Raw genomic sequence first — 16005 nt, forward strand, 5'->3', positions numbered from 1 at the left:
AAACTGTCCTCACCCCCAAAGGAAACAATTATAAAAAATTCCTGTCGTATTTTATAGATTTTGTAAGAGATTAAAAGCTAATGAAGTTCCTAAATAATTTATAAATCTATCATTCATTTCAGCATATGGCAAGAGGAGCCGACTACGGTGTTGTATATCCACGAGGTCTTCAGCCTCACTACGGGCTCATGACAGTGGAAAACGCTCCTTTTCAAGGATATGGTAGTCCTAACCAACCTACCCAACCCAATCAGCCATATCATATACAGCAGACTCATTCACCATATTATACAGTTGGAGAAATACAACAGGCTCATACGGGGTAAGTTTGCTTCGAAATCATTCTCATAATGTCATGAGAATGTCACTGGTGCCATAAATAAACAAATACGTTGATTTGTATGTTTTGTAGTACCTGGCGTTTTTGCTTAATATCTCAAAACCATGGAGTGCTAGCCTCAGCGTAATATATTAATTTGCAACAGTCATAGAAAGTGTTGCCATTATCAAATTGTCTCTGTTTTTCTGTTTCCACCAAGATATTCGTCATTATATAAAAAAGTTAGAGTTTAGCACTACAAAGAACTTCTATCTTTTCAGTACAAAGAATTTTTCCTAAGGCGCGCAAATTTTAGACTCACGAGAAGAAACAATAAAAAAGACTGTTAATGATCTTGAAGATATATCAAAGTGATTGAACTTTACCGGTCTATGAACAACTTGACTCCTGTGAGCATCAATTCACGACTTTATCATCACCTGTGCTTTTTTATTTTCCGATTTTCTTTGTACTTATGTTTTCGCCTTCTACAGGCAGTTCTTTTGATACCTCTCATTTTAGAATTCGGAATACTATTGAACGATAATGAATTTAACTTAATGTATATTTTATTTTCTTTTTAACACATTTTTTTAGGTCCTAGTTCAATCTGATTAAAAAACGTCTTGCTAAGTAAATATTTTGGGAAGACTTCCTTTGCTTGAAATTCTGACTTATCTGAATTGCAACCCTTAATAATTTTGCTGCTCTTGTAGTTAATATACACTAATCAGTTTTTGGTGCTAATTTAATAGAATGCTAATGTACAGTTGTGTATCCTGAGGATATATTTTATTTCTAATAAAAACAGAAAAATAAGTGAATCAAGAAATTTTTTTATTTGGATTCAAGCATACTGCAAGGCATTTTGCTTCTAATTTATTTGTCTACTTTCTATTACTTTTTTTTCTTTTTACTTTAATTTTTTCGCTTTGTTCATGCGCTATCATAGTTCATAGGGTGTTTTCTAATAAAATTGGTACCCCGGTTCGGTTTGGCTGGATTAACTGGAGACCAGGTGCTACTTGCAATGGTGATTCCTATGTTGAAGTAAACCCTCGAATCTTTGCTTATGCAACCACATGAATCGGATCCATCTGTCACAGCTCCTTATTGATCGCTTGATTTACTCGGTTGCTGAGGACGTTTTTTAATTTAAATACTTTTTGTTTTGTTTCTATAAAAGAGGATGTTTGCGGTATCTGGGGTTTCCATTGTGGTAAAGGGCGTAAGAACTGTAAAACGGATCGGCACGCGTCTGGTTTCCTGATTTTTAGATAACGACAACGACAACACACCCACAAAATTTTCCAAGACTATACTATCGCATGTTTTTTCGTATCAAATATCACGACCAGATTATTCAGAAAGAGTGTCTCCAACAAGTCTGTGACATTTTAAATGACGAGTTTGGCCAAAATCAGATTTCGCAGTTGGGTTATTACTATGCATAGCGGATGTCTCTTTTATTCCTGTCATTCATTTATTTGTTCTTCTAGACACACGTTTATTGCTTATTCTACTTTTGATTTTCGGTAAATAAGATGATCCTTTGGAAATGTCCTCTGGTAGCACAGTGGATTGATGCTTTGGCACTACGGGACCCATGGTTTGATTAATGCTGCTGCAATGTTGTGCGATAGGCCTACTAATCCAGGTTGCAGCGGTAGATAACAACCTAGTAAGAGACGATGACATCCATTGCTAAGAAAAAAATAACCCATAACTTTTAAAAATAGAGTCAGATCAAAACAAGAAGTAACCTATTAGAACCACCTTGTTCGAAGCCCCTGTTACTTACCGTCCCTTGGCTTGAACAACAAGGGAAATACACTGGCTTGGAAATCAAGAAAAGTAGGTGCAACCACAATATTCTGCATATACGGCATCTTTTTTTTCCTCAGATAGCGGATATAGGAATATTGTAGAGAGCTATTTAATGGCGCATTTTAAAGGAAACTGATGGGGTAATAAAAATTGTAAATAAAAATTCTATTTTTTTTTAAAGAAAATGAAGCACAGGTAAATGTGGTTAGAAAACAAGTAAAACTGAGACACGCAACAGCTAAAGAGAAAGGCATGGAATAAACGAGAGTGAGAATCACACTGAAATGTAAACGAAATTGTATTCAAGAACGAATTATAGCCAATAGTAATTTCAGATCAAAACACAAAGTACACTATTAGATACGCCTTGTCGGAAACTCCTATATGGGAAATTTACAGTCTATTGGCTTGAACAAAAAAGATCCTTTAAAAAAAACTAAATGAAACGTCCATTCGACGCCCTATGCGCTACAGTGAAATTCGATTAAAAAGCAGTTTTTCTTCTGAAATTAGGTCATCTCAATATGAACTATTATATTTAGATTTGACAAAAGTTATCCACTATTTTTTAATGAATAGCTTCTTTTATATTAATCAGAAGTTATAAGTTTACATTTATCCATAAGTAATCTTAAAATAAAAGGTGTTTGACCAAAACTTGTCAAACAGTTCGTGGTAACGAACTCTTGTAAGGAGCGACCCTGCTTAATATTAACCGAAACTCTAAAAAACGGAATTTTGAGACCAATAGATACATCAAAAGAATTGGATGTTTATGGTAATTTTAAATATATAAGTTTAATCAAGTTTAGGCCTAGTCTCTTTGATTCTTTCTCACAACTCTTCTTTTCAAAACAATTAAAAAGTATAGTGTAAAGAGTGGGGCGTTGAGGAGGGGATCCACTTTCATATACGGAATAATTTCTGTTCGTTTTAAGTTTTAATGTCGATCCTTACTTTCAGTTAAAAAAAAACTTGTTTTATTATCTAATTTGGATTTAAGAAGGACTAGACCCAGCTGGACACGATGATAAGTAGACCAGATTGTCCTGGTCTATTCATCAGTGAGTAGAAATACGGGAGAAAAGCACATAAACACAAATAAGAAAAATCAAGCGTTATTCGAAAACGTTAAACTGATTCCTCATTTTGCGAAAATAAAGTAAAGAAATAACAAAAACTGAATAAATTCAGAATCCATGAATCGTATTCGCAAAAAAAGCAAAATATGTTTTTAGAAAAAGGCAAGAAAATCGAAATTTTCCGTAACAGACTTAACTGTCTCCGCCTAACAAATCTGAAAAGATGAATTCAAATTCTTGTTGTTATTTTCAGCATTTAATTCACTAAATTTCTCTTTTCCGAGAATGAGAGCTAGGAGGTAGTCATCACAAACAATTTTAGCTATTGTCAAGTAAATATGCCAGCTCAGCTATTATACTACTTCTACTAAGAACTTACTGCAGCACTAAAACCCCTTAAGCCAACAAAACTGTGTACGCTTCTCCTCCATCTCAATCTGTTTGAAGCCACCATCTTCACACCCTCGTAAGAAATTCCCGTTTTCGTTAAATCTTCCCTTGAGACAACCTCCCACCCCTTTCGTGGACGACCTACTTTTAGGTTGGCCCTAGACAATTGACCGACAAGAACAATCTCTGTCATCCTTTATCCGCAAAACCTGTCTAAGTAATCTCAACCTTTCTCTTACTATTGCCCTAAAAACAGAATGGAACCATATTTTTCGTACAGCTTACTGTTTGAGATACGGTCAGTCAGTGGGGTACCCAAATAATTCGTAGATAATTTCTCTGGAAAACAGCTAGTAAATCCTCATCCGTTTTTTCCAAGTGCCCACGTTTCTGAGTCATACTTGATCGCTGTCATCACTGTAGTTTCCAATATTTTCATCCTGGTTCGCAGACTTATCTTCCTATTATTTAAAACTTTTTTCAAGTTTAAAAAACATCCTGGACTTTAAATATTCTACTTTTAGCATCTTAACTGCACCCTCCATCTTTAATTATACTGCTACTCCGGTAAGTGAAGCTATCCACTTCATTGATCTTCTTGTTACCCAACACCATCTCTTCATCTTCACTTATTCCTAGTCTTTGTGCCTTAGTCTTCTTAACAGTAGTTTTCAAAAATACTCTTGTACCCTGAACTCACAAAATCTCTAAGAATTCATTCATTTTACTAATATTTTCATCTAGGATGCTTAACTCATCATCATAATCTGAGTCTAGAAGAGATGTACTTCCCCAGTTGATTCCGTATTTTCCGATTGCCTTTGCTATACTCCTTAGGACAAAGTTCAAAATGATCCATATAAATAGAGATAGGACGCAGCCCTCTTTAACTCCTCATTTAATACGGAACCAGCTAATAAACTCATTTCCTACCTTAACAGCAGCAATGTTACTCTCGTTCATATCATTAATCACTTAAGTCTATTTATCTGGTATACCATACAAGGAAAATAGCTTCGCTAAAGCTCTTCTATCAGCTGAACCCAACGCTTGCTCATAATCTATACAACTAAGGGCTAAAGGGGTTTGATTTTTCAGATATTTCCCAGTTATTAATCTAAGAGTAAAAATTTGGTCCACACATCCTCTCACTTTCCTAAGACCACATTGTTCTTCTCTTAAAAATTTATCTACAGCTTCTCTAAGTCTAAAAAGTATCGTCATACTAAGAAATTCGCTTCTCACAGAAACCAAGCTAATGCCTCTATAATTACCACACTCGTTCTTATCACATTTGTCATAGAGGAGTTTAATTAGGGTTTTCCTAAAATCGGCAGGTCCCTCCGCTTTTTCAAAAATCTTATTCATAATCTTCAGTAACCTATCTCTAACTTAATAACCACCAAATTAGAAAAAGAGGCACTTATCGCACTGTCAGTACCCAGAGCTTTATTGTTTTTTTAATCCTTTTTATACTGTCACTAATTCTTCCTCATATAGTAAATCTTCCTTCACCTCTAAGTGTCAAGAACTTTTTCATTCTTTTCTATATCTTTTCCTATGACTCTATCACAGTTGACCACATTCTCAAAATGTTCTGCGCGCCTCTGTTTAACTTTTTTTATTACTAACTGTGGCCCCATTCCTATCTTTAACTGGGAAAAGTTCGGATTGACTATACCCTCTCTTTTTATTTATGTGCCAGGACAAAATTTCAACATTATGCCGTTTGGCCACATCTTCCGGACTTTCATCAATTTTATCCATGGACTCGAGTTCCCACCTTATTTATCATATTTTAATGCTTTGTCCACTTTCGTTACGCTCCTCTTATTTTCATGTGATCCATCACTCAAATAATCCTTGGACAAGCCTCTCCTCTCTATTCAACATAAAGCATTTTTGCTAATATTCCTAGCTGTGTTTCCAACTTTCTTCCGTAAGCATTAGCAACTTTACAAAGTATTTTTCGAAAATCATTTCCTCCGTCTATCACATTGTCAAATTTTAAACTCTCCGGTTTAGTATTCAACTGTTCCTGGAAACTTTTCTAAGATCTTAATCCTGGAGTCTACCAACGTCATAGCTTCCCGGAAGGTGATCAGCTTTAGGTTAACCCTAGACACTGCTAGATGGTTATCTTTACTTCTAACATCAAAAATAACACTCTTTTTTACCTTAGTATCTTGTATCGATCCTGCCGGTCGTCGGTTTACAATGTCATAATCAATAATTTTATTTGTCTTACCATCATATCAATACCATGGTAACTTATGGGCCATTTTGTGACCGAATACTGTACTGATTTTAACTAGATTGTTATATCTACATCGTTGCAGCAATCTGTAACCATTAGTGTTTTCTTTCCCTTCACCAAATTTACCTAGGCTTGGATGAAATCCATTTATACTTACCTGGGAATCAAAATTCCCTAATAAAATAACCACATCTTTAAATGTGACCCTGTCTGTTTTTTCCTGTGGTTGTAAGTCAAATTCATCTGAGTCACTACTACCTCCATTATTTGGTTCTAAAGGGGCATATACTATTATGACTGAAACCTGCACTATTTAGTCTTAATATGAGCAACTAGCATTCTATTATTAATACCTTGCCAAGCTAAACAAGACTTAAGAGTTTCATTATTCTTCATGAGCCTTACTCCCTGCCTATCCTTATCCTTCCTGCCTGAGTAAAATAATTCTATATTATATAATTTTATATTCCTACCCATGGGATATGAATTTCTGAAACTCCTAATAAGTCCAGTTCGAAGTGTCTGAATTCGTCAGTCAAAATCTCGATACGATAGTTGTTTTTTAACGTTGTAACATTCCAAGCTATAATTTTTTTTTTATTCTTTAAATCATGTTTCAGAAATATCTGAAACATCAGGACAGCAAGACCTGGGACCTCTAGTGGAATAATGGCTCTATGCAATTCTTGGCCCATCTTAATCGCAACATGGTTTTCCACACTAGACGATGCTCCCTGTACGGATAATCTCTAGCCTATTACCTCCAATTCATCATATATTTATGCCTTCAAATATTATGCTACTACAGGGAGGGAGCCCAAAATAGACAGCTTAGATAAGCACAGGTTTTTCAGCCCAAAAAAAACCCACTAAAACAGACCAAACCCAGAAGAATTATCCAATAGTTAAAATCCAATGCTAATGCTATATCGCTTACTGGGTTATAATTTTTTTCAAATGGTGTCAAGTTCACCCTGCTGCGCTGTTAACAGTTACAGTTTTGGCTAGAAAAACTATTGAAAAATCAACCCTGATGCCGTTATGAGTCCAGGCAAGCAGGATTTCCTTGTTGGGGATAGCGATGTAAAAAGAAACTTACAACAGAGCGAAGATCCCAAACCATGTCACAACACCGGAACAGTCCCAGCCTTTTATACCAAGCCTATTGTCGTCAAGGCGTTCGTCAGGGCCTATTATGAGACATTTTACCCTGCTATTATGGAGTTGAGTAACGATATCACGTTCGTAACATTTTCTTTTGTATGGTGCAATCTTGTTGTTGGAAGAAGGAGAGAGTCAAAGCTAGTCTGAATTCTATGTCTGGGAGGGTCATTACATTCAGTTGCCTTATGTGTTAGTGACTAGTTCGCTAATATTTTACGTTCTCAGCGGTTTCTTTCGGCATTTTATAAACGGTTCTCGTTTGCAAAAAAAGAAACAGTTATAGAATCGCAAGGCTATACAAAAATGGTCCCAGAAAGAAACCATAATGTTAGCAAATACAAGAAACAAAAATCACGGCACCCACTTTTTTAGGCAGGGAGGGAGTAGTTTTGGTTGCCAGATGCGTACTAAATGAGAAAGCTCTGAAAAATTAAAAAAAAGGCCTCACTAGCACCATCCTTTCTGTCTCCACGTAAATACAAAGAGACTGGAGTCTCAGGTGAAAAAATTGTACGAGATGATACCTATAAGCGAATCCATTGTTATGACGAACGCTCAATTTTGAGCATCCTGGATATTTTAAGACATCACACCTTTATGTTTCCACGAACTGTTGACTTATATTCACAATGAATTTTTAATTTCTTTAATCTTAAAGCTACTTCGTTGTAAGCCCTCCCCCCCTGTACACAAACTTTCTGACCAGTAAGTAAAACTCGATTTTTCAAAAAGTTACAATATTGTTTTAGACCTTTAAATCCCAATTTCATTCTAGAAGAAACAGTGGGGATGCAACTCCAAATTCTACTCTTGGAAGAGAGCTTATACGAGATACCTGCAGTCGAATGTATCAGCAAAGCCGGCTACCAACATCCCCAGAGCTTCAGAGAGTAAGCATATTCTTACCGTTATACTACCAAGAGTGCACATTTCTCGTAAATCTAGATGGGAGACGAGAGGTTGGCGTTTGGGGGGGGGGGCTTAAGCAGACATGACTCCAGGAAGATCCATTTTGAGTTATCGTGCTGGATTTCTCGTATATCGCATGTGAATATTGTCCAAAAAAGGACCCCTTCCCCTGGAATTAATTGAAAAACAATGCCTTAAAAATATCCTTGTTTTAAATGTTGACATCAATGCTAAGCAGAATGCTCCCCCTCCTATCCTTTTTTTTCTGTTTTTTTTTTTTTGAAAAATTAAGGCTGTATTAAGGATTAAACTAGTTATACAACCTAATTCAATATATTTTCGCCACACGAATTTGAACAAACTTGATTTGACGCGAGGAACAGCTAAATGCAAACAAATGGGGGGAAACTGTATAAAGTTGTATAATTGGTGATAGTAATGGTTATTTTAGAGTTGAATCTCCTCTGACCCCCTTCCTCCATTTGCTTATGCTTGGTTTAGTCCTCAATGTATTTTTCAGATTTATTGATCTCTGTGTTTTACCGAAAAATTACAGTCCAGTCCCAAATTTGTTGAATTGCAGGTGTGGGTAGCTACTTTTATCAAATTCAGTCATTTTCTTAAGTGGAAAATAACTTTTTTGGAATCTATTTCTATTGTACTTACGAAAAGAAAAACTGCATCTCAACATAATACGGAAAGCCTTTAAAATAGATATCTAATTAGACGCCATCTACATAACAACGTTGCATAAATTATTCAAATATAATTTTTTTCTTTTATCCCAGATAACCAAAGTAAACACTATACGTATAAATAAATAAAAAAGATAGCTCTCAGCTTACCCTAGCTGTGGTGATTCGCACATGGACATAAAGTGATAGTTTTAACAAAACCCAACCATGTCACTATCGGCCATTTTATTATGTTGAATTATTGAGGATGGCCTAACAAATTATATGTGCTTAGATTTAGACGGTGATATCTATAGACAATTAATGTTGCCGTGCTTATTCGGCTATTATTAAATAAATTTAGTGTAAAGAAATAAAATGAAACGTTTCTTAAGATAGTCCCGTACAAATGCGTTTGTTGTGCAAGTTTTGCGAATAGAAATTACAAAAGATGTAATGGGCTTCCAATAATCCACTTTGGAAAATATAGATTGTAACAAAATAGTTCTTTATTTAACTAGTCATATTTCTTATATTTTCCAATGTTTTTCTACTTAAAGAAAATCTTTTCAGGCAGCAGCAACATCGTTGTCTCCTTTGCAGCACCAAGGGAATGTAATGAACAACAATCAGCCTCCACTAGAACTCAAGTCTAATTCCGAAGATAAAAAGGGAAAAATACTAACCAAAGCTTATCACCAGTTAAAAGGTAACTTTTCCTGACGTCTGGTATTGGTATGAAATATAAGTTATATCCAAGTATTTTATTGGCTCTTGCATAGTTCCAGGAAATTCACTGGAAGTGAATTTTCTAAAAAAAAATTAGAACCTTCTAGATTCATATATTAGGAGAATCCAGTAGACTACTTTTCCCATAAAAATACTATTGCTTAAAGTAAAACTGACTTTGGCAGTTTGCTGGATACTTTTAAATGAAGACAATTTTAATCAATTAAATTTCTTACTCATTCGCAATTGTAACTATTGAAAACTTTACCATATTTGGTAAAATTGAAAATTTTTACCATAATTATGAAAATTTTACCATAATTGAAATTTTACCACTGTTGAAAATATTACCATAATTAGTTGCTGATAGTATGAATAGTGGGAGATTGTTCCTATCCCACTCAAAATTGCAAGCAGGACATCACCTGGACAATTAAACATTGCGGCATAAGATGCCCTTTTCTCCTATCTTTAACCCCCTTCTCCAAGGAAAAATCCTCTGGATTCTTTTACTTCACTTTAAGATTTTTCCCCTTTTCATTGAAGAAAAAAAAATATATATAATAAGGAATAAATAGATTCCTTTTGGTACAACTGGATTTATGCTCCGGCAATTGCAGTGATGTGACGCTGGAATTGTCAATTCTTTATGTAAATTACTGAAAGATTAGCTACTACTACTGCTGACATCTCTTTGCACCACAAAACTTTCAGACACCAAAATGGCTCAGCATGCTTCTTCTCTAAGCCACTTTGTTAATAAGTTCACTGCTCCTTTCCATGAAGCTCCTACTTCCTTTGAAGCAGTTATTTCTTGTCAAAGGAGAAAGACGAAAGGAAGAACAAAAAGATGTTTCACGAATAGAATATGTGTTGATAAAATTTGTGAATGCCCTAAATAACTGTTCTTCAATAACATTATAATTATTCTTTCATTAGGAGTCTTGAAGAAGAAAAAAATTGATCTCTATTAGATTTGATATATTCTTTTAAAAATGAACTTTGTTTCATCTTATTGTGCAGTTTTTAATCTTGTATTTACTTAATTTTACTGTTTGAGTTCATCATACAAAGAGCATGCTTCATCAAGCTAAAATGTGAAAATAATTAGGCTCCATCAATATTTCTTTTAAAATTTGTAAAACTTTGTATTTATTTAAGAAAATAGAGCTGCCAGCTCGAGCAAACTCGAACAAGGTGATACGACAAAACTAGATGTAATAATATGGTCGGAGCTACTTTGTACATTTGAAAAAAAATATATAAAAATAGGAAAGCAACATATAGAAACAACCCTAGCTGAGCATTTTTCTCTGGATAAATGTGAATGAGTCCAAAATGGATAGATTGCAAATCATTTGAAAGAGGTCCAAAATGAAAGCAAAAAGTTTATTCCTAAGCTTTTTAAATTTTCACTCCCTGAATCTCTTGGGATTTAAGAGATATCTGCTTGTATGTCTTAGGATATCTCCTTGGATACAACATTGATTTTAAGATCGTGGTGAGGTAAAGTTTACGTTAAATTTGATATGATTTATTCGAAATAATTGATCTACCTCGTCAAATGAACTGATTGAAAAAGAACTCGCGGAAAAACCAAAGATAAAATTATCCTCAATAATTATAATTAAAAAAAATAATGTAAAAAGTAGGAAGCAGAAAACAGGAAAGGGACTAAGAAAAACAAAACCCACAAAAATAATTTTCTGAATACAAGCGTATTCAAGAGAGGGTTTCTGAACCGGGCAAATCTAGTTATCAGAGAGGGGAGGGGTCAAAAGGAATCTATGAAGTAAATCGAATATTGAACTTCCATCTTAATAAAACTATTTCTTTTTCAGATGTATTAGCGGGAAAATTTATCAAAAACAGCTCAGAGAGCAGTGATCCACCTGATAATGAAAACGAGCGTAATATTGGGAACGAGCAAAGAAGCCTTAATAATGTAGGATCTTCAAATCCAGCTTTTGAGTTAGATACAAATCGCCAAGACTTTTCATCCCATGAATTCTATGGACAAAAACCTGTCTATGCAATGAGCTCACCTCGTATTGCACGTCCGCCTTATGTTTCCTATCCTTCTACACAGTCAAATATCGCACAACAGAGTCCAAAACTACCACCTCGACCGTTGCAACCGGTGACACAACCCCAACAAGTTATTGGCGAACACACGGGTAATATAAAGCTATTTATTTGATTCTCGAAATAAAAATAGGCGTCTTGAAGAGGGTGTTCTTCTTGGAAATACAATTTTAAAACGTGGATTATATATAAAAGAAAGATCTAGATGTTTAAAATTGAATTGTAGTTTCTATCATTTTTTCCTATAAATCAGGTTTTTTCACTCCTAAGGTTAGGAGTGAGTTTTCTTGTAGAGAAAGCTTCAGACTGTAAGAATATACTGTGAGGGATATAGCTTGTTCTATATACTGCCCAGCTAAGGAGAAAGAACATATCAAGACCATATTTTAAGCACAAGGGTTCCAGTGGAATGCTCTTCTCTATATTTATTTTAAGATAATTAAGTAAGTGTTTTCTGTTACTACTTAGCCGAATCAAATTCTTCCTTAAAAGCTTAAAAATAAACTTGTGTTAGTATTCCAATTGACTAATCTTGATCAATTTGACAAGTAAATGAAAGAAAGCAAGTCCGAACGATGCTTTCTTAATGGGAGCTAAATAATTATAACTTCCAAATGTAAGTTTTGGAATGTAATTTTATTTTCGATTTTACTTAATTTTTTTCTTCACATCAGATTCTACCTTCAGGGCTATATCAGTTTTTTTTTGCCTTACAAATTCGTAAAAAATAAGAGAAAATTATATACAAGGAAGAAAAGGGCAAAGATACCACCCATCCTAAAACAAAATTAGGATGTTAGGCAAGCTCCCTAGGGGCTATAACTGAGGGTGCCAAGGATAAGATTTTTTAAATGTTGATTTCGTCAATAATTTGCTATTTCAAATAATAATTTTTCAGGGCTGGTCAAATTAATCATTCTTCAACTCTGCTTATGCAGTGTTGCGACCTAGAAAATATGTTTTCCCTTTATAATTCTTTTTCACTGAAAACACAATGAATTATGAATTTATTTAAATTAAAAAAGGTAGCACGATGGATAATTGAAGAAAAATTCATATTTACAATGTAAGTTGGCATTTTTATTTTTTTTTTAACATCTTCTGCTTTCAAGCTGTGGAAGACTTCGAAGTCGACTTCGAATACTAAAATCGCTAGGGGGGATGGGAAGCTGAGCAGTTTTTTTTTTTTTTTGGGGGGGGGGGGTAATATTCCAGGGAGAGTCTGGAAAATATGCTTTTTTAGGTCTACATTTTTAAACTTTCAATAAGGTCAATACAGAGAGGGGAGCTCACGCCCTATTCCAACTTTAACTGGAGGATTATATTTAGACTAAGCGTGAAATGTAGTGTGAAGGAGGGTGGCAGCTCCCTCGTACTTAAAAACAGTGTTTTTCCATGAAAATCGGTAAAATCATTAAACAAAAAAGAAAAAAGAAACTCTTGTTAACCGCTGTCATATTTAAGGCACTCCTGTTTTATTCTGCCGAGCAAAGACATTTGAATAAGCCTTTCGCTCTCAAAATATTGTTAGACAAGTTTTTTTTTTTTACTTTAGTGTAAATAGCGGGGATTTGAGTGGGGCACCAACTCCCTTCATGATTACGATATAAAAGATTATCACAAACTGAACATAAGAAAGAATCAGTTTGTTTAAAATGAAAGTAAATAATAACAATGAAGCTTGAAGCGAATAGAATTATTATATGTCTTATGTAACAGTCTGTCCCACATTTAACCTCCATTATTACAGAAAATCTCATCTTTTTTTGTATATTATTTTCGAGAATGACTACTTAAAAACAGGACCAACGTAATAAAGAGTATATTCGCTTGCTACAATGATTGATACTCCTGTGTTATTTAGAACACACCCAAGAAGTTTGCTGTATATATGATCTATGAAAATTGGTTTCATAGCCACCAAGACAAATAATGGATGACAGAATGCATTGAACTTGTATAATTTGGGTTATATATTTGCACACTGGGGGGGGGGGGGTAAGTTTAAGTTAAGTTACTGTACCCCCCCCCCCCCCCCCCTAATGATCAAATATATAGCTCAAACTATATTATTATATAAACTAAAGTAATATATTTTCATTATATTTTGGCTTATTTCATTAGGATTAACCTAACTTCACTTCTTGAGAATGTTCTGAATAATACAGGAGTATGCAATGATTAAAGAATCAAAAGTTTCCTTTGATTGCATTTGTGCGGGAAAACTAAATTTTTGTTTGAAATTTTTTAAAGACAATCAGTAAATAAAATACTTCCAATCAGCGATCGGTTATGTCTGTTGTATTCTACAATGCTTTCTAGAAAGTAGTGGTCAAAATTTTAGAATAAAGGGTGGGAGGCTGATGGACAAATATCCCTTTACATATAGAATGCTTTCTGGTCGTTTTAAGTTTCAACGTCGCTCTATTGTCAGTAGTAATTGTCAGCATTGGCTCTGTTTTGAAAGAAGGAAATTTTCAACTGCGCAAGAAGTAAATGTTAGTTTCTTTCTTTTTTTTATGTCCTCTATACCAGATTCTTACAATATTGAGGTTTACATGGGTAAATAAATTGGATTTTCCTGTCCCACATCAACCAACACCATTTCAAACAATGAAATTAATGTTCTAATCTAGTTTAGATATTTTGTGTTATTTTCTTCAACCAAAATATTTTTATAAGCAGTTTTGTTGGGATTCATCATTTTGGTGGTGATATTTGTTGGTGGTCTTCATCAAAAATCTGTTCCTACAAATGGATTGTTGGTCAAAGTTACTGTTATATGCTGCTGAAAAATTTACCCCCACCCCCAAATAAGTTGTCATCATCAATGTTAAACTACAAGATCGTGATAATCGGAACGCTCAGCGAATTTCAACCGGAAAAATATTTAATGAAGATAGATGGCATTTTTTTATTATTCATTTATTTTCATTAGATTTTTAAGGTATTTCCATTTCTTATATTTGATAAGGAAATTAGGTATAATTGGCTTCCTAATTACGTTCATACCTTGTGATACATTGGGGTGTACTTACTTGTTAGTATCAAGTAAAATTTTTGAAACTGGCTAAAATGGAAGCGTATGATTATTTACAAGGTGTGTTTTATTAGAACTCTCGTATAAAGACAAAAAATTTTAAAACAAAGAAAAATCTTGATTGACATTGTTTCCTCTGGGAAAATCTACACACCCACCAGACTAATTTTTATAATTAATGATACATAACAAACTGGAATTAAATTTAAAGAATTCTCCTTAATCCGCTTAATTTTAGTTTGTTGCTCCAAGCTTTCAGAAATTCGTACAAGAAAGCAAAGTTTCCATTACTTTTATAATTCATTGCCGTCCCTAGTTTATTTTGTCTTGTCAACATACAAATAACACTTCAAAAAGGAATAAATCCTTTTGTTAGACAGTGAAAAACAATGACAAAAAACTCTGAATATTTCGACTACATATGCAGTGACCGTCATCAGCAGAATAGTATATCTTTTCTGTATATCTATATGGTGCATCTATTTTAGAATATCTGCTAATGAATTTTGCTGTATATATGATCGAAATATTCAGAGTTTTTTGTCATTATTTTTCGCTGTCTAATAAAAGGATTATCCCTATTAGAACCGATATTCATACGTCATAGAAAGACAGTGTGGTCTTCGAAAATTCCTATCTTGGTCTTGTTAATCTTTCTAAGATAATATCAACAACTTAAGATAAAACTCTAAAGAATTATTTTAAAATAAAATCATTAAGTTCACTAAGTATAAAGAACTGTGAAACCATAAATATAAAGTCCTACGAGAATACTAGCTGTATTCTCTCACTAGGTGTACTTCACTCAATAGGGTGGTACTGAAACTGATTTAGACTACCCAGTAACTGTCTTACAGCTCCCCCAATTCAAGTATCAAAAAAGGCGTCTCATTATGATGTTCCTACTGGAGTCCAACCTGTTGGGCCAGATTACAAATATCCAGACCATATAGAGGGTTTTTCCTCAGGTCATGTCAGTGGTACGAGTCTCTCAGATGGTGAAAGGAAGGCAGGTCAGTCTGGTCATACGTCTGATTCTGGTATCCAAAACCAATGGCAAAAAGACCTTCATAACCTTAGTCAAGAGAGCGATTTAGCCAGACATCCATCTTTGATTGGTAAATACAATTTTTTTTCTTTCATTTGATGGATTTAATCAAATAAATGAAGTTTTTCAACAAAAACTCTACTAAAACATACTAAACAAGGTATTGCTAAAACAAGCAGAAATCATGCCAAAAATATAAGAAAGTTAGCGTGGACTCACATCCTCCGAATATCAAAGACATGCTTTCTTTGTGTTTTTTTTTTGCTGGTGGATTTATATAGTCTACGACTACCTTCTTTGTTCCAAACTTATTCAAAAAAGTCTCACATTTTTGGATTGAGTAGATAAGGAGTAATTCGACGGACACGCTTAATATATAGATAGACTAACCCTAAGGCCTCATTTAAAAAACAAAACGAAAAAAAAATTGCTAAAAGTAATCCAGAAGAAATCAAAATTAAAGCGAACTGTAATTCCACGG

The 16005-nt window shown here is 34.2% G+C and overlaps 1 protein-coding gene across 6 annotated transcripts in view; it reads left to right on the top strand.

Moving 5' to 3' along the window:
• The window catches only part of LOC136029356 (uncharacterized), an 83705-nt gene that overhangs the window by 36093 nt on the left and 31607 nt on the right, over positions 1 to 16005 (top strand). For 4 of the 6 annotated variants that reach the window (XM_065707662.1, XM_065707661.1, XM_065707665.1 and 1 more), the window contains 5 exons: positions 123 to 322; positions 7815 to 7929; positions 9196 to 9331; positions 11193 to 11528; positions 15334 to 15594. In XM_065707662.1, the coding sequence (XP_065563734.1) occupies positions 123 to 322; positions 7815 to 7929; positions 9196 to 9331; positions 11193 to 11528; positions 15334 to 15594 (1048 nt within the window). The remainder of the gene's footprint in view (positions 1 to 122; positions 323 to 7814; positions 7930 to 9195; positions 9332 to 11192; positions 11529 to 15333; positions 15595 to 16005) is intronic. The other 2 variants (XM_065707664.1, XM_065707663.1) reach the window with 1 other exon arrangement.

Source organism: Artemia franciscana, chromosome 7 (genome assembly GCF_032884065.1).
Source record: "Artemia franciscana chromosome 7, ASM3288406v1, whole genome shotgun sequence".
Lineage (NCBI taxonomy): Eukaryota > Metazoa > Arthropoda > Branchiopoda > Anostraca > Artemiidae > Artemia > Artemia franciscana.